Consider the following 22,296-nt stretch of genomic DNA (forward strand, 5'->3'; position numbering starts at 1 on the left):
TCGCCGCGCCCCCACATGTGTAATTATTAACAGTATATGTTAGTAAATGAAGTTATCTGTGAAATGTAATATCCATACTTTAATGGATCACAGAAATGATATCAAGTACACATGGGAGTCTTCTCAGAGCACACGGTGCCAGGAGAAGAGCTCTTGGAGATTGACATCGTCATCATCATCATCATCTGTAAATCTGAGGCGCTCTCTTCTAATTCTTCCATTTACGAGGTCTTCTAACAATGCTACAGCAGCCATGCTAGTTGGATAGTCTGAGCTCCATTAAATTGTTACAGAATGATTACAATCAAGTCAATTCATTTGAGTGTCTTTGATGAAGCCAGCGTCATGGATGTGAAAAGCCGACCACAGAGACAGTAGCACTGCTTTGACGCTGGGTGACGCCGGTTTACAAAAGCAAGCAGAAACGTGCGTACACGTGGGGGGACACTGCCGTGTGGCGTTACAGCACGTCGAGTTTTTACACATCTCAAAGTGAGCTGCAGACGGGTGAACCCAACATGGCGTTATTACACAGGACTTTCAAAACTCTGCTGACTCCTGACTGCAGGTCTGGTCAGCGAGCTTTAGAAATGGACAGAGCAGCCCAGGACTGGAGACTTGTCCGTGTGTCATTAGAGTCACAGCAGCGTCACACTGTCCTTTCCAGGCTCCCTCCACTCAGCCAAGTGACTCAGTCCTGTGGCCCTTTCAAAGTGCCCAAGTGATTCTGAGATCAATTCTCAAATGAACTGATGTTCAGTCAGCCGCCACCTCTGACACTAAGATGAATGTGACCTCATGAAGATGACCACTTGGGAACAGCTGCATCTTTTCGCCAATCCAAAAGCCAATTGAAATTCCACAAATGGCCCCTCGCTGGACGGGCGAATGCAGTCAAGGGGCAGGCAGATCAAAAATGCCCCCTTCTCCAGAGGCCTGGCTAATGTATCGGTTGGTCCCCTGCAAGGCCCCGACTGCCGACGTGATGGTCAAGGCGAAAGTGTGCGGTCAGTGCTGGGCTTTTGTGTCTGCCCACTTGACACGAGCCCCCCACTGAACTCTCTGTGCCGGTGTAAGTAACAGAAAAGCCATTGTGGTGTGTTGAGACGAAGCGGACTTTTCTGACAATTCTTGACGACTTCTTGCTGCTGCTCCTTGCTGACCTTGGACTGAGCTGACTGGGCCCGAGTTGCTTGTGTTGCGAATTCCTAACATTTTCGGGACTAATATCCGTAAGGCCCCAGACTGAGGAATGAACGCCTTTAGTAGAGACCACTCTTTCAACAATTCTGATCAGCTCTCTCTGTACTTCTATTTATCTTTATGGCACAGATGGCATCAGTCTCTGAAGGGGCATTACGCTGTTGTGTTACGAGGTTCAATGATGGAACAACACTTGATTTCTGACATCCATGACGACTTGGGTCACTACAGCATGTGCTAGAAACTCATCTTGGCACACAGGAACACATTTCTAGTCACTTACTAAACTGGCGCCTCTCGGGTTCAAACTCAAACGTTTTGACTGCCCGTTATTTTTCATATCATTCACAGCACGCTGGCTGAGACCGCAGCACCAAAGTTCAAACAACGTGGACTACCAAGCCAACGGGCACACAGATGCTATGTTAGTACTAGACAGGGCAAGGACCCATTTGATACAGGAAAGCCTTCTGCTTATCAGAGAGCCCCTCTAAAAGCCAATGTCGGTGGGCAAACAGGGGCTTCCAGCATGTGATAGACTCTATAACAGGATTCATGCGAAACTTTCAGAGAAAGACAAGAGGGATGCAATGCTGTTCCCTCAAAGCAGCAGGCAGGACCCTATTGCCCAAGTCAGTGGCCCCTGGGACCACCATGAAGAGGAACAAAGGCAGGGCAGGCCCCATTTTGAAAGTGAGACTGCACCATGGCCTTGAATCTGAGAAGCCAGGCCATTGCTATGTGGAGGTTCAGCCTGCCATCGGGCTCCCCTCTCTTTTGGAATTTGCCCATTTTGCATGTAGCTTGGAGTGCCAGCTGGCAGTGCTCTTTTCCAGACTCGGAGGAGGTCAGCGATGCCCATGACAACTCAAACCTAGCAGTGACGACTCGTGAATTTTTTCATTTCATGCACATCTCAGAGGTCCTTCCACCCTTCTTGGTTAAAAGCTGCTTACCTGGCACTTCTGTATGTGGCACCTTGGTGGGTATGCTTCCTTTACTGAGTCGTACCAGGACTCGCTCCGGGATATTGATGAGAGCCTGCAAGTTATTCACTCTGAGGATGTCATCAGGAGTGGTGGCGATGGCACCTAGCTGGTTGAAGTCAGCCTCCCGTGATCCGATTCCAATGCAGTTCACGTTGGAGCCTCTTAGTATGTTGCCATACTTGCTGACATCAGTGGATGAGCTGCCACCCGTGAGGACCACCAGGTGCTGTGAGGCAACTGAGGGCCGGGCTCTGGCGGAATCTCGAAGTTCATTTTGCAAAACATAGTCGATGCCCTGGGCGAGGTTGGCAGGAGAGCCCCCTAGCTGTTGAAGCCTCCTCACTGCATTTATAACGGCATTTTTGTTGGTGTGTGTCCCGAGGGAGAACTCCGTCTTCTGGGTGTTGCTGTACTGGACAACGGCGACACGAATCTGATCAGGGCTGATGTCGAGCTGCTGAAGGACCTGCAGCATGAAATCGCGGATGTGCATGATGCCTTGTGGGCCTATGTTGGTAGAGCCATCGATAAGGAAGATGATATCCTTCTTTCCAAGGTCTGGGATGACTATGGGGAGAAAAAAAACATGAAATTAAATTTAACACCTTTGGCGATTTCCTTCCTTTACAGGAGTCTTAGTGACCCATGCAATACTTGAAATGCACCCGACGTGACGGCCAGCATCAGGCTTTGTTCATTCTGCTAATAATTGGGCCACTTTCACCTGCCTGGAATGATCTGACCTCGGCTAACAGAAACTCGGCACACAAATCGACAGTGAAGGCGAAGTGCATGGAAGTCGAGAGGGCAGCATGGCGCCGGTGACGCAGACGAGGTGGGCCGAGTCTCCAAGCGGCACCCCATAGACTTGGTGGAGTCGAGAGCCTTGAGGGCCTCTGTGGCCTTGTGTCCGGCGCAGAGTTTCTAAGCATCCCACTGTCTTCAACTCTAAAGTGGGATCACCTGCCTCATTAAGCTGGGGTTCCTGGCAAATGTACCCCCAATTATTTGGACCTTGGCAGACATGTAAACTGCGGTTCAGAGCGGCCAAATGTATTTCTGATCTGAAACTGGTGACTCCCGGACCAAGCGGAAGACATCAGGCACCAAGAATGACTACTGGGCATTGGTCAGATGGGCACCTAAGAAGCCAAAGTGAGCCCAGCGAAGGTTAACAATGAGACCCCGAAGAGGTGGCCAAATAAGAGGCTCAGAATGTCTGACCTCAGGGCAGTGCAGGTAAAACATCTCCTTAGAGCAACGGCAAAGTGCTACGCCGATCCAAAGAAGATCAAACCGATCACAACTTATGTGTGTCTGGTCCCTCACTACGGGCCGGGGCCTGGCTGGGAGGAAGAGGCTTTGGGAATTGTGAAATCTGCTTCAGGAATGATGGCCTGTGTCCCAAATGAAGAGAATCGGATGTGTTATCCAAAAGTCCGCTTCATGGCCTGCAGCAGCCCATCCAGGCTACAGCCGCTCTTTACGCCATTGCTCACTCCCTCAGCTTAGACCAGCAGATGTGTGCGGAGAGTCGGCGGAGACTTTCACGGAGACTCCTGGGACCAGGTGCCCAGGAATAAAATGGAAAGAAGCCCAAACGAGAAGATTCCTAAAATCAGTGTGTCAGGAGACCTTTCCCTGTGTGGAGCCCCCTGCTTCCTCCAGTTGTCTTGTGTCAGGCTGGGCTCACCGTGTCACTGGACCAGCAGGACATCAAGCCAGCTCAGGTGTCAAGTGGAAGTGCTTTGGGCCATCAGGCAACTCCCCCCCCCCCCCCCGCCCTGCCCTAATGCTTTGTGTGGTTTTTCCATTTCTGCATTATCTCAGTCTGGAGGCGGACCGAGGGACATTGCACTTACTTATTGGCGGAGGTGTTGGCCGGTCAGTTATCTTCACCGTTTTCACAGCATTCACCACTTGGTCCTCGAGGTTCTGCAGGTCACGGATTTCTCTCACAACGAAAGACTGGTCCGGCAGGAGCGAGATCGTCTTCAGCTCTTCTGCATCGGCGTTCTTGGCTCCAACAGCCAGAGGGGCCATATTGCTCGATCAGAGCTGTTCGGCGGGGCCAGAGACATCGTCAGAAGACGGGCTGCAAGTCACTACCACGAGTACTTGAGGAACCGCTTCTTCAATTCGGCTGCCCCCCGCCCTCTGGAAGACATTTCTTTCCACATATTCCAGGGCTCTGCCCGTGTTTACGACGTTTCCGCCTTTGCTTCTCATCCTGTTCAGGGCGTTCAGCACTTCGTCTTTTGTTGAGAACTCGTTCAGCAAGAACTCGACCTTGGGCTGATCGCTGTACTGCACCAGCGACACTCGCATTTTGTCCAAGCCCACGTCTACCCGTTTCACTACTTTTGAGATCATGTCAAGGATGGCGCCAAACTCGTTTCTCACATTGCTGCTGCCGTCAACTAAGAAGACGATGTCCCGTTTTTCACCAAATACACCTGTAGCAGAAAAACAAAAAAAACGGACAGGTCAGTTTCAGCCAAACGTGCGTCTTACAAGTCTTTCTGTTCTTAGCCCTCCCAGGTGTACCTCTTCTAGGAGAGATTCATTAATGCAATGGGACCCAGCCAGGGGGTTCAGGCCATCTGGGAGCTCCCTGGAAATCCATAAAGTGACTGGGCATCGTGTGGCATCAAGTGCTGGCTACAAGGAAGGACTCTAGACATACGTGAGCAGAACATCAAAGAAGAAACGCGGGACGCAAACTGAAACCTGGCAATGAAGCGTCACCGGCTCAAACTGGAATGGGTCACATTCAGGGACGGGATCAAAAAAATGAGAAAGGAAGGAGAGAGAAGCCACAATTCCTTCACCAGGAGTGTCTGCTTCTTCCTCAGGTTCGTGAAGGCGATACCACCAAATGACTGCGTCTTCAGAGTAGGGACACCCTCTGCGGCAGCACGCTAACGTGGACCTCCACGACTCCATGTCTAACGTTAACTGACTGTCAGCACCAGGAACTCCTTTCATAAAAGGACATTGGTGTGGCCGAGAGAAAAGGAAGGCTCATGGGAATCTGGGACAGGCTTTTAAGAAAAATCTGGATGAGGGACTGACTGGGAATGGGACCACCCTAACTAACAAGATGGCATGACGGCCTACACATAAGACTGCACGTGAAATGGCAGGCAAACATCCATGGAAGAGGAGCGGCCGGTGACAGCAAAGCCCTCAGTCAGCACACCACAGGGGCGGCTCATGAAAAACGCGCATCTGATTTGGGGGGAAAAAGACGCAAATACGCAGAAAAAAGTGAAGGCGTAAAATAAAGTGAAGTCCACCTTTAACTTAACGCTGCCAAGGAGGCCATTGATACACAAAACAGGAAAGTGACCAGTTAGGCTCAGTGCCACCTAGGCAGCCCTGCCCATCTGCCCGATGCGTTACATTTCCTTACCCTCTTTCGGGCTCTCCCGTTGGATACACAGGCCCAGATTTTTCAATATCCTCCACAGACAGCTCTGGTTAACGAATTTATAAATTGCTGTTGAATGTCAAACAAATTGGAGAAGTCATTCACTTTGAAGGAAAAGTTGGATTATAGGAAATGGTCTGCAGCTCGCTTGTTTTGGCTTCCCCAGTTCCCGATTCCAAACGCATCATCAGAGCCATCGATTACGAAGACAACGTCCTTTTTGGCGCCTTCGCTTTCAACTTCAAAAAGAAAAACAATAAAATTGGTGCGGTTAGCGTGAAATGAACTGATCTGTTCCACAAATATGCAACTGCAAATGAATTGAATTACTGTTCAAAGGGAACAAGTGTAAACAATTTCTGCAAATATCAATATAGCAAAATAAAATGCTGGACGGCGAGCAGCCCAAGTGGTCCCACACAGAAACCCCACAATTCCTTGGTACAGCCCTGCTCTGAACCGTCAAGTTAAAGTGGCTTCATGAACACGACTGTTTCGAGGTTGAAGACTCTGCCTTAAGCTCGACATTTTGCTCTCTCCTAATCCTCCAAGTATAAAATCATCTCTAAATACAACTGACGTGACACTTGAACGAGCTGCAGGTCACGCCTGACTTCCTCAAAATGGAGTCCTGCTGCTCTCCTTTACCACTGGGCCTCGGTTCTCCTGCTCTGCGTTGCAATCTCCACCATTTTACCCAGCGACCGCACATTTTCCAGTTAGCATTCTTACTTCTTTACTGTGGTGTAGAATTTTGGTAACATGAATTCCTGAGTCCACAGGCTGAAACCTCACTTTGCTGTTGTACACCATCATTAGCCAGAATGGTGGTCTGCACCGTTGAAGATTCACACATTAGGCATTTATGAGTGCAGGTACCTACTTCTAGTGCCCCCCCCCCCCCCCCCATTAGTTGGCAGGGCACCTCACAGTTTTGCTGGTTCATTTCCAAAAAGTCACCACACGTGCAATCAAACTCAGACTACCATAAAGCACCAGCCTGGCACTGGCCAATGGACCCCCACATGGCCTCTCGTCACCCTTGAGCTCACACCCTAGTGTGGCTGGAGTGAAGCACACTGGCACCACACTTGGCAGGGCCTCAGTGGTGATGTGACTGCGATTCCACTTTCTACTCCGTCAGAATCTTCCCACCCAGCAGTGATCCACTTCAAACCACTCAGACCTCAAAGGTCTGCACAAAGGAGCTCCATCGTCTGCTGAGGACTCGACTGTTAACGTGTTTCTTTGGTAGAAGATCACAAATCATTCACAAGGACTTAAATACAAACACCCTGACTGTCACCAGTGGTCTTCTTCAGATGTCTAATTTGTCTTCACGGGTTTAGAAGGTGTGTGCTAACTGGGACCCCGACACAGGAATTCACACGGTGATGTCCATCCTCATCCATCCAAAGCAAAGCTTTTCATGATTACGTGATGTCGGAACGGTTTTCAGGCAGTCGCAGGCTGCTTTTACAGTAAAAGAAGTTTTCTGCCTCTGGGGTCCTTCGTCTTACTTACACGCTGCCAGCCAACTTTGTCTTACTGACTCACCTTCACTGCTTGAAGTGCTAGAAGACGTAAATGTGGAGCTCTTATTGTGTTGCCCAGTACTTTGTAGTAACTACATATTTTGAAAATGGCTCAAAACGCTTCATTTGTTTTGCTTTTCCCCACAGGATATCGAAAATTGTTTGACTTACCACATACTTACCACACATACCATAATACACCATACGGAGGGAAAGAGTGGCAGGGCTAGGAGCTGCTCAGATGTGCACTGCAGTCGTCATTAAACCACAACAAGCTGAGCTGAGCTTCATCCTCAGCCCCAGACCCTCGACTGCAACACTAAGAAGTCAACCTGCTCCTTTAACTTAATCAACTGAGACCATCAGGGGCAGCAGGAGGGGGACCCCTCAACATTTCTAGTCTACTTCAAAGGATCCATTGAAAGGTCAAACAAATGGCACTGTGATGTTTAAAAGATTTGTTTAGAAAATTGAAAGTGTTACCTTCTGTGGTTGGCGTTTCTGCTGTCACCACTTCAGGAATCACTAACGTGACAGACTCCAACTGCTGCTGAACATTTGGAAGTTCAGAGAAGTCCGACACAGAAATGACATAAGCAGGCGCAAATGAGATACTCTGCAGCTCGCGGGTGTCTGCGTTCCTGGTGCCAATGGCCAAAGGCACGACTCCAAGGCCTTTCAAGGCTGAGGCCCCACTTTGGACGTTATCCCTCGATCTCCCTGCAGTCAGCAGGATCAAAAACTGTGGGACGCCCCGGAGACGCCTGCTGCCTGCTGAAGGATTGAAGACATTGTCCTTGACAAATTCAAGTGCCTTCCCCGTGTTGAGGGGTCTGCCTCCTTTGTGTCTCAGACTTCGTATGGCATTCACAACGTCATCTTTGGTCGAGTGAGTGTTTAGATAAAAATTAGCGGCCGGGTCATTGCTGAATTGCACCACAGCCACCTGGTCATTGTTTTCACCCACTTCCATGTTTTGAACGACTCTTTGGACAAAATCACGGACTGCTGGAAATCCATTTCGATTATCATCAGAACCATCAAGCAAAAACACAATATCTCGCTGGACACCTTTAAGCAGGGGACAGATTGAAACATGTCAGAGAGATGAGCTACTCCAGTCGGGAGGCACTGGCACCTTCCTAAAAAAGTATGTAACGGTATTATGCATCCACACATTTCAGACTTACAGGTTCACACTCCCTGATTTAGAAGGAGAGCTCGATGACAAGGCAAGTGAAATACCTCACAAGTTGGTACCGTATCTCATTAGGCTTCCTTACACTCTGAACATATTGAAGATGGCAGCATTTTGAGATTGGAATCCCTGTTTCAAACTGTTAATACGACCATTTGGTCGATCTGCTGGGAATGAAAGTAAAGATCACCAAAGCCTAGTGGGGATACAGCAGAGGTAGTCTGTCTGCCTGTGGCTTCCACAATCCAGAAGTTCCCAACTGGGAAGAGAGCAGTGATTCCTCCTAATAGAACAGCTGCTCACATCGGGACCTTCACGATAATGAAGGAATGTTTGTAGACCAGATGGTGAAATCTGGAGCACATTCTACATCTCTATACATTTGCCGTAGTCGGAGGTAGCGAAGCACATGAACAGCTCTCTCAGATCTCCGACCCAGAAGTCCTAATAAAATTGGTGTCCTACATGGGATTCTAACCACCTTCACCTTCTTTAGTCATATTCTTTTCTTATATGTGGAAAACTCTGCATTGCCCTAGCATATAAATTGGATACCTTATAACACATTCTTGGAAAGAGTTTCCCACAAAACTAAAATCCAAAACATTTTTTTTCCAAACTTATTGCACACTACAAGATTTGAAATCAACGATATTAACTCCAAATCATCTACAGACATGCATTAGGGTCTAGAGAAGACCTAATCAAATGGTTTAAGGTTAAAGCGTCTACAAAGTTATCAATGTCCTATCAGGAAATTCTAAAATCATTACAACCTGCACTTATACTCTGAGATATGCCAACGCATCCTACAATGGCCCACTTGCTATAACAGCACACTGTTATCTGGTAACCTGTTGGGTTTCTCCCAGCTTCTGACCTCAATCAGTTGTGAAACATGTGGGACAACCATACATTGCAAAAAAGAGACAGTCACTGGTAGGACATCCCAATATTAAAATTACAAGTTATTAAGGAATTCCCAAATAAGAGGAGGATCTTTAATGATCTCAGGATAGTAATGTCTATGTCTTTACATAAAGAACAATAAATCCCATGTCTTACCTGCGACCGTTGGAGTTTCTGCTGTCACCACTTCTGGAATTACTAACGTGACAGACTCCAACTGCTGCTGAACATTTGGAAGTTCAGAGAAGTCCGACACAGAAATGACATAAGCAGGCGCAAATGAGATACTCTGAAGCTCTCGGGCGTCTGCGTTCCTGGTGCCAATGGCCAAAGGCACAACTCCAAGGCCTTTCAAGGCTGAGGCCCCACTCTGGACATTATCCCTCGATCTCCCTGCGGTCAGCAGGATCAAAAACTGTGGGACGCCCCGGAGATGCCTGCTGCCTGCTGAAGGATTGAAGACATTGTCCTTGACAAATTCAAGTGCCTTCCCCGTGTTGAGGGGTCTGCCTCCTTTGTGTCTCAGACTTCGTATGGCATTCACAACGTCATCTTTGGTCGAGTGAGTGTTTAGATAAAAATTAGCGGCCGGGTCATTGCTGAATTGCACCACAGCCACCTGGTCATTGTTTTCACCCACTTCCATGTTTTGAACGACTCTTTGGACAAAATCACGGACAGCTGGAAATCCATTTCGATTATCATCAGAACCATCAAGCAAAAACACAATATCTCGCTGGACACCTTTAAGCAGGGGACAGATTGAAACATGTCAGAGAGATGAGCTACTCCAGTCGGGAGACACTGGCACCTTCCTAAAAAGTATCTAACGGTATTATGCATCTGCACATTTCAGACTTACAAGTTCACACTCCCTGATTAAGAAGGAGAGCTCGCTGACAAGGCAAGTGAAATACCTCACAAGTTGGTACCGTATCTCATTAGGCTTCCTTACACTCTGAACATATTGAAGATGGCAGCATTTTGAGATTTGCATCCCTGTTTCAAACTGTTAATACGACCATTTGGTCGATCTGTTGGGAATGAAAGTAAAGATCACCAAAGCCCAGTGGGGATACAGCAGAGGTAGTCTGTCTGCCTGTGGCTTCCACAATCCAGAAGTTCCCAGCTGGGAAGGAGAGCAGTGCTTCCTCCTAATAGAACAGCTGCTCACATCGGGACCGTCACGATAATGAAGGACTGTTTGTAGACCAGATGGTGAAATCTGGAGCACATTCTACATCTCTATACATTTGGCGTAGTCGGAGGTAGCGAAGCACATGAACAGCTCTCTCAGATCTCCGACCCAGAAGTCCTAATAAAATTGGTGTCCTACATGGGATTCTAACCACCTTCACCTTTTTAGTCGTATTCTTTTCATATATGTGGAAGACTTTATATATATTGCCCTAGCATATACATTGGATATCTTATAACATTCTTGGAAAGAGTTTCCCACAAAACAAAAATCCAAAACCATTTTTTTCCAAACTTATTGCACACTACGAGATTTGAAATCAAAGATATTAACTCCAAATCATCTACAGGCATGCATTAGGGTCTAGAGAAGACCTAATCAAATGGTTTAAGGTTAAAGCGTCTACAAAGTTATCAATGTCCTATCAGAAAATCTATCTATCTATCTAAAATCATTACAACCTGCACTTATATTCTGAGATATGCCGTGGCATCTTACAATGGCCAACTTGCTATAACAGCACACTGTTATCTGGTAACCTGTTGGGTTTCTCCCAGCTTCTGACCTCAAACAGTTGTGAAACATGTGGGACAACCATACATTGCAAAAAAGAGACAGTCTCTGGTAGGACATCCCAATATTAAAATTACAAGTTATTAAGGAATTCCCAAATAAGAGGAGGATCTTTAATGATCTCAGGATAGTAATGCCTATGTCTTTACATAAAGAACAATAAAATCCCATGTCTTACCTGCGACCGTTGGAGTTTCTGCTGTCACCACTTCAGGAATCACTAACGTGACAGACTCCAACTGCTGCTGAACATTTGGAAGTTCAGAGAAGTCCGACACAGAAATGACATAAGCAGGCGCAAATGAGATACTCTGAAGCTCGCGGGCGTCTGCGTTCCTGGTGCCAATGGCCAAAGGCACTACTCCAAGGCCTTTCAAGGCTGAGGCCCCACTCTGGACGTTATCCCTCGATCTCCCTGCAGTCAGCAGGATCAAAAACTGTGGGACGCCCCGGAGACGCCTGCTGCCTGCTGAAGGATTGAAGACATTGTCCTTGACAAATTCAAGTGCCTTCCCCGTGTTGAGGGGTCTGCCTCCTTTGTGTCTCAGACTTCGTATGGCATTCACAACGTCATCCTTGGTCGAGTGAGTGTTTAGATAAAAATTAGCGGCCGGGTCATTGCTGAATTGCACCACAGCCACCTGGTCATTGTTTTCACCCACTTCCATGTTTTGAACGACTCTTTGGACAAAATCACGGACTGCTGGAAATCCATTTCGATTATCATCAGAACCATCAAGCAAAAACACAATATCTCGCTGGACACCTTTAAGCAGGGGACAGATTGAAACATGTCAGAGAGATGAGCTACTCCAGTCGGAAGACACTGGCACCTTCCTAAAAAGTATGTAACGGTATTATGCATCCACACATTTCAGACTTACAAGTTCACACTCCCTGATTTAGAAGGAGAGCTCGCTGACAAGGCAAGTGAAATACCTCACAAGTTGGTACCGTATCTCATTAGGTTTCCTTACACTCTGAACATATTGAAGATGGCAGCATTTTGAGATTGGAATCCCTGTTTCAAACTGTTAATACGACCATTTGGTCGATCTGTTGGGAATGAAAGTAAAGATCACCAAAGCCCAGTGGGGATACAGCAGAGGTAGTCTGTCTGCCTGTGGCTTCCACAATCCAGAAGTTCCCAGCTGGGAAGGAGAGCAGCGATTCCTCCTAATAGAACAGCTGCTCACATCGGGACCGTCACGATAATGAAGGACTGTTTGTAGACCAGATGGTGAAATCTGGAGCACATTCTACATCTCTATACATTTGGCGTAGTCGGAGGTAGCGAAGCACATGAACCGCTCTCTCAGATCTCCGACCCAGAAGTCCTAATAAAATTGGTGTCCTACATGGGATTCTAACCACCTTCACCTTTTTTAGTCGTATTCTTTTCATATATGTGGAAGACTTTATATATATTGCCCTAGCATATAAATTGAATACCTTATAACATTTTTGGAAAGAGTTTCCCACAAACAAAAATCCAAAACCATTTTTTTCCAACCTTATTGCACACAACGAGATTTGAAATCAAAGATATTAACTCCAAATCATCTACAGACATGCATTAGGGTCTAGAGAAGACTCAATCAAATGGTTTAAGGTTAAAGCGTCTACAAAGTTATCAATGTCCTATCAGAAAATTCTAAATCTATCTATCTATCTAAAATCATTACAACCTGCACTTATATTCTGAGAGATGCCATAGCATCCTACAATGGCCAACTTGCTATAACAGCACACTGTTATCTGGTAACCTGTTGGGTTTCTCCCAGCTTCTGACCTCAATCAGTTGTGAAACATGTGGGACAACCATACATTGCAAAAAAGAGAAAGTCACTGGTAGGACATCCCAATATTAAAATTACAAGTTATTAAGGAACTCCCAAATAATAGGAGGATCTTTAATGATCTCAGGATAGTAATGCCTATGTCTTTACATAAAGAACAATAAAATCCCATGTCTTACCTGCGACCGTTGGAGTTTCTGCTGTCACCACTTCTGGAATTACTAACGTGACAGACTCCAACTGCTGCTGAACATTTGGAAGTTCAGAGAAGTCCGACACAGAAATGACATAAGCAGGCGCAAATGAGATACTCTGAAGCTCTTGGGCGTCTGCGTTCCTGGTGCCAATGGCCAAAGGCACGACTCCAAGGCCTTTCAAGGCTGAGGCCCCACTCTGGACGTTATCCCTCGATCTCCCTGCGGTCAGCAGGATCAAAAACTGTGGGACGCCCCGGAGACGCCTGCTGCCTGCTGAAGGATTGAAGACATTGTCCTTGACAAATTCAAGTGCCTTCCCCGTGTTGAGGGGTCTGCCTCCTTTGTGTCTCAGACTTCGTATGGCATTCACAACGTCATCTTTGGTCGAGTGAGTGTTTAGATAAAAATTAGCGGCCGGGTCATTGCTGAATTGCACCACAGCCACCTGGTCATTGTTTTCACCCACTTCCATGTTTTGAACGACTCTTTGGACAAAATCACGGACTGCTGGAAATCCATTTCGATTATCATCAGAACCATCAAGCAAAAACACAATATCTCGCTGGACACCTTTAAGCAGGGGACAGATTGAAACATGTCAGAGAGATGAGCTACTCCAGTCGGAAGACACTGGCACCTTCCTAAAAAGTATCTAACGGTATTATGCATCTGCACATTTCAGACTTACAAGTTCACACTCCCTGATTTAGAAGGAGAGCTCGCTGACAAGGCAAGTGAAATACCTCACAAGTTGGTACCGTATCTCATTAGGCTTCCTTACACTCTGAACATTTTGAAGATGGCAGCATTTTGAGATTTGCATCCCTGTTTCAAACTGTTAATACGACCATTTGGTCGATCTGCTGCGAATGAAAGTAAAGATCACCAAAGCCTAGTGGGGATACAGCAGAGGTAATCTGTCTGCCTGTGGCTTCCACAATCCAGAAGTTCCCAGCTGGGAAGGAGAGCAGTGCTTCCTCCTAATAGAACAGCTGCTCACATTGGGACCTTCACGATAATGAAGGACTGTTTGTAGACCAGATGGTGAAATCTGGAGCACATTCTACATCTCTATACATTTGGCGTAGTCGGAGGTAGCGAAGCACATGAACAGCTCTCTCAGATCTCCGACCCAGAAGTCCTAATAAAATTGGTGTCCTACATGGGATTCTAACCACCTTCACCTTCTTTAGTCATATTCTTTTCTTATATGTGGAAGACTCTGCAATGTCCTAGCATATACATTGGATATCTTATAACATTCTTGGAAAGAGTTTCCCACAAAACAAAAATCCAAAACCATTTTTTTCCAAACTTATTGCACACTACGAGATTTGAAATCAACGATATTAACTCCAAATCATCTACAGGCATGCATTAGGGTCTAGAGAAGACCTAATCAAATGGTTTAAGGTTAAAGCGTCTACAAAGTTATCAATGTCCTATCAGGAAATTCTAAAATCATTACAACCTGCACTTATATTCTGAGATATGCCATGGCATCCTACAATGGCCCACTTGCTATAACAGCACACTGTTATCTGGTAACCTGTTGGGTTTCTCCCAGCTTCTGACCTCAAACAGTTGTGAAACATGTGGGACAACCATACATTGCAAAAAAGAGAAAGTCACTGGTAGGACATCCCAATATTAAAATTACAAGTTATTAAGGAATTCCCAAATAAGAGGAGGATCTTTAATGATCTCAGGATAGTAATTCCTACGTCTTTACATAAAGAACAATAAAATCCCATGTCTTACCTGCGACAGTTGGAGTTTCTGCTGTCACCACTTCAGGAATCACTAACGTGACAGACTCCAACTGTTGCTGAACATTTGGAAGTTCAGAGAAGTCCGACACAGAAATGACATAAGCAGGCGCAAATGAGATACTCTGCAGCTCGCGGGCATCTGCGTTCCTGGTGCCAATGGCCAAAGGCACTACTCCAAGGCCTTTCAAGGCTGAGGCCCCACTCTGGACGTTATCCCTCGATCTCCCTGCGGTCAGCAGGATCAAAAACTGTGGGACGCCCCGGAGACGCCTGCTGCCTGCTGAAGGATTGAAGACATTGTCCTTGACAAATTCAAGTGCCTTCCCCGTGTTGAGGGGTCTGCCTCCTTTGTGTCTCAGACTTCGTATGGCATTCACAACGTCATCTTTGGTCGAGTGAGTGTTTAGATAAAAATTAGCGGCCGGGTCATTGCTGAATTGCACCACAGCCACCTGGTCATTGTTTTCACCCACTTCCATGTTTTGAACGACTCTTTGGACAAAATCACGGACTGCTGGAAATCCATTTCGATTATCATCAGAACCATCAAGCAAAAACACAATATCTCGCTGGACACCTTTAAGCAGGGGACAGATTGAAACATGTCAGAGAGATGAGCTACTCCAGTCGGAAGACACTGGCACCTTCCTAAAAAGTATCTAACAGTATTATGCATCTGCACATTTCAGACTTACAAGTTCACACTCCCTGATTTAGAAGGAGAGCTCGCTGACAAGGCAAGTGAAATACCTCACAAGTTGGTACCGTATCTCATTAGGCTTCCTTACACTCTGAACATTTTGAAGATGGCAGCATTTTGAGATTTGCATCCCTGTTTCAAACTGTTAATACGACCATTTGGTCGATCTGCTGCGAATGAAAGTAAAGATCACCAAAGCCTAATGGGGATACAGCAGAGGTAATCTGTCTGCCTGTGGCTTCCACAATCCAGAAGTTCCCAGCTGGGAAGGAGAGCAGTGCTTCCTCCTAATAGAACAGCTGCTCACATTGGGACCTTCACGATAATGAAGGACTGTTTGTAGACCAGATGGTGAAATCTGGAGCACATTCTACATCTCTATACATTTGGCGTAGTCGGAGGTAGCGAAGCACATGAACAGCTCTCTCAGATCTCCGACCCAGAAGTCCTAATAAAATTGGTGTCCTACATGGGATTCTAACCACCTTCACCTTCTTTAGTCATATTCTTTTCTTATATGTGGAAGACTCTGCAATGTCCTAGCATATACATTGGATATCTTATAACATTCTTGGAAAGAGTTTCCCACAAAACAAAAATCCAAAACCATTTTTTTTCCAAACTTATTGCACACTACGAGATTTGAAATCAACGATATTAACTCCAAATCATCTACAGGCATGCATTAGGGTCTAGAGAAGACCTAATCAAATGGTTTAAGGTTAAAGCGTCTACAAAGTTATCAATGTCCTATCAGGAAATTCTAAAATCATTACAACCTGCACTTATATTCTGAGATATGCCATGGCATCCTACAATGGCCCACTTGCTATAACAGCACACTGTTATCTGGTAACCTGTTGGGTTTCTCCCAGCTTCTGACCTCAAACAGTTGTGAAACATGTGGGACAACCATACATTGCAAAAAAGAGAAAGTCACTGGTAGGACATCCCAATATTAAAATTACAAGTTATTAAGGGACTCCCAAATAATAGGAGGATCTTTAATGATCTCAGGATAGTAATGCCTATGTCTTTACATAAAGAACAATAAAATCCCATGTCTTACCTGCGACCGTTGGAGTTTCTGCTGTCACCACTTCTGGAATTACTAACGTGACAGACTCCAACTGCTGCTGAACATTTGGAAGTTCAGAGAAGTCCGACACAGAAATGACATAAGCAGGCGCAAATGAGATACTCTGAAGCTCTTGGGCGTCCGCGTTCCTGGTGCCAATGGCCAAAGGCATGACTCCAAGGCCTTTCAAGGCTGAGGCCCCACTCTGGACGTTATCCCTCGATCTCCCTGCGGTCAGCAGGATCAAAAACTGTGGGACGCCCCGGAGACGCCTGCTGCCTGCTGAAGGATTGAAGACATTGTCCTTGACAAATTCAAGTGCCTTCCCCGTGTTGAGGGGTCTGCCTCCTTTGTGTCTCAGACTTCGTATGGCATTCACAACGTCATCTTTGGTCGAGTGAGTGTTTAGATAAAAATTAGCGGCCGGGTCATTGCTGAATTGCACCACAGCCACCTGGTCATTGTTTTCACCCACTTCCATGTTTTGAACGACTCTTTGGACAAAATCACGGACTGCTGGAAATCCATTTCGATTATCATCAGAACCGTCAAGCAAAAACACAATATCTCGCTGGACACCTTTAAGCAGGGGACAGATTGAAACATGTCAGAGAGATGAGCTACTCCAGTCGGGAGACACTGGCACCTTCCTAAAAAGTATGTAACGGTATTATGCATCCACACATTTCAGACTTACAAGTTCACACTCCCTGATTTAGAAGGAGAGCTCGCTGACAAGGCAAGTGAAATACCTCACAAGTTGGTACCGTATTTCATTAGGTTTCCTTACACTCTGAACATATTGAAGATGGCAGCATTTTGAGATTGGAATCCCTGTTTCAAACTGTTAATACGACCATTTGGTCGATCTGTTGGGAATGAAAGTAAAGATCACCAAAGCCCAGTGGGGATACAGCAGAGGTAGTCTGTCTGCCTGTGGCTTCCACAATCCAGAAGTTCCCAGCTGGGAAGGAGAGCAGCGATTCCTCCTAATAGAACAGCTGCTCACATCGGGACCGTCACGATAATGAAGGACTGTTTGTAGACCAGATGGTGAAATCTGGAGCACATTCTACATCTCTATACATTTGGCGTAGTCGGAGGTAGCGAAGCACATGAACCGCTCTCTCAGATCTCCGACCCAGAAGTCCTAATAAAATTGGTGTCCTACATGGGATTCTAACCACCTTCACCTTTTTTAGTTGTATTCTTTTCATATATGTGGAAGACTTTATATATATTGCCCTAGCATATAAATTGAATACCTTATAACATTTTTGGAAAGAGTTTCCCACAAACAAAAATCCAAAACCATTTTTTTCCAACCTTATTGCACAAAACGAGATTTGAAATCAAAGATATTAACTCCAAATCATCTACAGACATGCATTAGGGTCTAGAGAAGACTCAATCAAATGGTTTAAGGTTAAAGCGTCTACAAAGTTATCAATGTCCTATCAGAAAATTCTAAATCTATCTATCTATCTAAAATCATTACAACCTGCACTTATATTCTGAGATATGCCATAGCATCCTACAATGGCCCACTTGTTATAACAGCACACTGTTATCTGGTAACCTGTTGGGTTTCTCCCAGCTTCTGACCTCAATCAGTTGTGAAACATGTGGGACAACCATACATTGCAAAAAAGAGACAGTCACTGGTAGTACATCCCAATATTAAAATTACAAGTTATTAAGGGACTCCCAAATAATAGGAGGATCTTTAATGATCTCAGGATAGTAATGCCTATGTCTTTACATAAAGAACAATAAAATCCCATGTCTTACCTGCGACCGTTGGAGTTTCTGCTGTCACCACTTCTGGAATTACTAACGTGACAGACTCCAACTGCTGCTGAACATTTGGAAGTTCAGAGAAGTCCGACACAGAAATGACATAAGCAGGCGCAAATGAGATACTCTGAAGCTCTTGGGCGTCCGCGTTTCTGGTGCCAATGGCCAAAGGCACGACTCCAAGGCCTTTCAAGGCTGAGGCCCCACTCTGGACGTTATCCCTCGATCTCCCTGCGGTCAGCAGGATCAAAAACTGTGGGACGCCCCGGAGACGCCTGCTGCCTGCTGAAGGATTGAAGACATTGTCCTTGACAAATTCAAGTGCCTTCCCCGTGTTGAGGGGTCTGCCTCCTTTGTGTCTCAGACTTCGTATGGCATTCACAACGTCATCTTTGGTCGAGTGAGTGTTTAGATAAAAATTAGCGGCCGGGTCATTGCTGAATTGCACCACAGCCACCTGGTCATTGTTTTCACCCACTTCCATGTTTTGAACGACTCTTTGGACAAAATCACGGACTGCTGGAAATCCATTTCGATTATCATCAGAACCGTCAAGCAAAAACACAATATCTCGCTGGACACCTTTAAGCAGGGGACAGATTGAAACATGTCAGAGAGATGAGCTACTCCAGTCGGAAGACACTGGCACCTTCCTAAAAAGTATCTAATGGTATTATGCATCCACACATTTCAGACTTACAAGTTCACACTCCCTGATTTAGAAGGAGAGCTCAATGACAAGGCAAGTGAAATACCTCACAAGTTGGTACCGTATCTCATTAGGCTTCCTTACACTCTGAACATTTGGAAGATGGCAGCATTTTTAGATTGGAATCCCTGTTTCAAACTGTTAATACGACCATTTGGTCGATCTGCTGGGAATGAAAGTAAAGATCACCAAAGCCTAGTGAGGATACAGCAGAGGTAGTCTGTCTGCCTGTGGCTTCCATAATCCAGAAGTTCCCAGCTGGGAAGGAGAGCAGTGATTCCTCCTAATAGAACAGCTGCTCACATCGGGACCTTCACGATAACGAAGGACTGTTTGTAGACCAGATGGTGAAATCTGGAGCACATTCTACATCTCTATACATTTGGCGTAGTCGGAGGTAGCGAAGCACATGAACAGCTCTCTCAGATCTCCGACCCAGAAGTCCTAATAAAATTGGTGTCCTACATGGGATTCTAACCACCTTCACCTTCTTTAGTCATATTCTTTTCTTATATGTGGAAGACTCTGCATTGCCCTAGCATATACATTGGATATCTTATGACATTTTTGGAAAGAGTTTCCCACAAAACAAAAATCCAAAACCATTTTTTTCCAAACTTATTGCACACTACGAGAATTGAAATCAACGATATTAACTCTAAATCATCTACAGACATGCATTAGGGTCTAGAGAAGACCCAATCAAATGGTTTAAGGTTAAAGCGTCTACAAAGTTATCAATGTCCTATCAGAAAATTCTAAATCTACCTATCTATCTAAAATCATTACAACCTGCACTTATACTCTGAGATATGCCATAGCATCCCACAATGGCCCACTTGCTATAACAGCAAACTGTTATCTGGTAACCTGTTGGGTTTCTCCCAGCTTCTGACCTCAAACAGTTGTGAAACATGTGGGACATCCATACATTGCAAAAAAGAGACAGTCTCTGGTAGGACATCCCAATATTATAATTACAAGTTACTAAGGAATTCCCAAACAAGAGGAGGATCTTTAATGATCTCAGGATAGTAATGCCTATGTCTTTACATAAAGAACAATAAAATCCCATCTCTTACCTGCAACTGTTGGAGTTTCTGCTGTCACCACTTCAGGAATCACTAACGTGACAGACTCCAACTGCTGCTGAACATTTGGAAGTTCAGAGAAGTCCGACACAGAAATGACATAAGCAGGCGCAAATGAGATAATCTGCAGCTCTCGGGCGTCTGCGTTCCTGGTACCAATGGCCAAAGGCACGACTCCAAGGCCTTTCAAGGCTGAGGCCCCACTCTGGACGTTATCCCTCGATCTGCCTGCGGTCAGCAGGATCAAAAACTGTGGGACGCCCCGGAGACGCCTGCTGCCTGATGAAGGATTGAAGACATTGTCCTTGACAAATTCAAGTGCCTTCCCCGTGTTGAGGGGTCTGCCTCCTTTGTGTCTCAGACTTTGTATGGCATTCACAACGTCATCTTTGGTCGAGTGAGTGTTTAGATAAAAATTAGCGGCCGGGTCATTGCTGAATTGCACCACAGCCACCTGGTCATTGTTTTCACCCACTTCCATGTTTTGAACGACTCTTTGGACAAAATCACGGACTGCTGAAAATCCATTTCGATTATCATCAGAACCGTCAAGCAAAAACACAATATCTCGCTGGACACCTTTAAGCAGGGGACAGATTGAAACATGTCAGAGAGATGAGCTACTCCAGTCGGGAGGCACTGGCACCTTCCTAAAAAGTATCTAACGGTATTATGCATCTGCACATTTCAGACTTACAAGTTCACACTCCCTGATTTAGAAGGAGAGCTCGCTGACAAGGCAAGTGAAATACCTCACAAGTTGGTACCATATCTCATTAGGCTTCCTTACACTCTGAACATTTTGAAGATGGCAGCATTTTGAAATTGGCATCCCTGTTTCAAACTGTTAATATGACCATTTGGTCGATCTGCTCTGGAATGAAAGTAAAGATCACCAAAGCCTAGTGGGGATACAGCAGAGGTAGTCAGTCTGCCTGTGGCTTCCATAATCCAGAAGTTCCCAGCTGGGAAGGAGAGCAGCGATTCCTCCTAATAGAGCAGCTGCTCACATCGGGACCTTCACGATAACGAAGGACTGTTTGTAGACCAGATGGTGAAATCTGGAGCACATTCTACATCTCTATACATTTGGCGTAGTCGGAGGTAGCGAAGCACATGAACAGCTCTCTCAGATCTCCAACCGAGTAGTCCTAATAAAATTCTTGTCCTACATGGGATTCTAACCACTTTCACCTTCTTTAGTCATATTCTTTTCTTATGTGTGGAAGACTCTGCATTGCCCTAGCATATACATTGGATATCTTATAACATTTTTGGAAAGAGTTTTCCAGAAACAAAAATCCAAAACCATTTTTTTCCAACCTTATTGCACACAACGAGATTTGAAATCAACAATATTAACTCCAAATCATCTACAGGCATGCATTAGTGTCTAGAAAAGACAGAATCAAATGGTTTCAGGTTAAAGCGTCTACAAAGTTATCAATGTCCTATCAGAAAATTCTAAAATCATTACAACCTGCACTTATATTCTGAGATATGCCATAGCATCCTACAATGGCCCACTTGCTATAACAGCACACTGTTATCTGGTAACCTGTTGGGTTTCTCCCAGCTTCTGACCTCAAACAGTTGTGAAACATGTGGGACAACCATACATTGCAAAAAAGAGAAAGTCACTGGTAGGACATCCCAATATTAAAATTACAAGTTATTAAGGAATTCCCAAATAAGAGGAGGATCTTTAATGATCTCAGGATAGTAATTCCTATGTCTTTACATAAAGAACAATAAAATCCCATGTCTTACCTGCGACCGTTGGAGTTTCTGCTGTCACCACTTCAGGAATCACTAACGTGACAGACTCCAACTGCTGCTGAAAATTTGGAAGTTCAGAGAAGTCCGACACAGAAATGACATAAGCAGGCGCAAGTGAGATACTCTGCAGCTCGCGGGCGTCTGCGTTCCTGGTGCCAATGGCCAAAGGCACGACTCCAAGGCCTTTCAAGGCTGAGGCCCCACTCTGGACGTTATCCCTCGATCTCCCTGCGGTCAGCAGGATCAAAAACTGTGGGACTCCCCGGAGACGCCTGCTGCCTGCTGAAGGATTGAAGACATTGTCCTTGACAAATTCAAGTGCCTTCCCCGTGTTGA

General features: G+C 45.6%; 1 protein-coding gene across 1 annotated transcript in view; it reads right to left on the bottom strand.

The window, feature by feature from the left end:
• The window catches only part of LOC114656463 (collagen, type VI, alpha 3), a 54,433-nt gene that overhangs the window by 24,015 nt on the left and 8,122 nt on the right, over positions 1-22,296 (bottom strand). The window contains 11 exon segments of the mRNA XM_051931279.1: positions 2,160-2,759; positions 4,055-4,679; positions 5,345-5,423; positions 5,807-5,864; positions 7,644-8,231; positions 9,424-10,011; positions 11,217-11,804; positions 13,017-13,604; positions 14,796-15,383; positions 16,576-17,163; positions 18,376-18,963. Coding sequence (XP_051787239.1) covers positions 2,160-2,759; positions 4,055-4,679; positions 5,345-5,423; positions 5,807-5,864; positions 7,644-8,231; positions 9,424-10,011; positions 11,217-11,804; positions 13,017-13,604; positions 14,796-15,383; positions 16,576-17,163; positions 18,376-18,963 — 5,478 coding nt within the window.

This window comes from Erpetoichthys calabaricus, chromosome 8 (assembly GCF_900747795.2).
Source record: "Erpetoichthys calabaricus chromosome 8, fErpCal1.3, whole genome shotgun sequence".
In the NCBI taxonomy this organism is placed as follows: domain Eukaryota; kingdom Metazoa; phylum Chordata; class Cladistia; order Polypteriformes; family Polypteridae; genus Erpetoichthys; species Erpetoichthys calabaricus.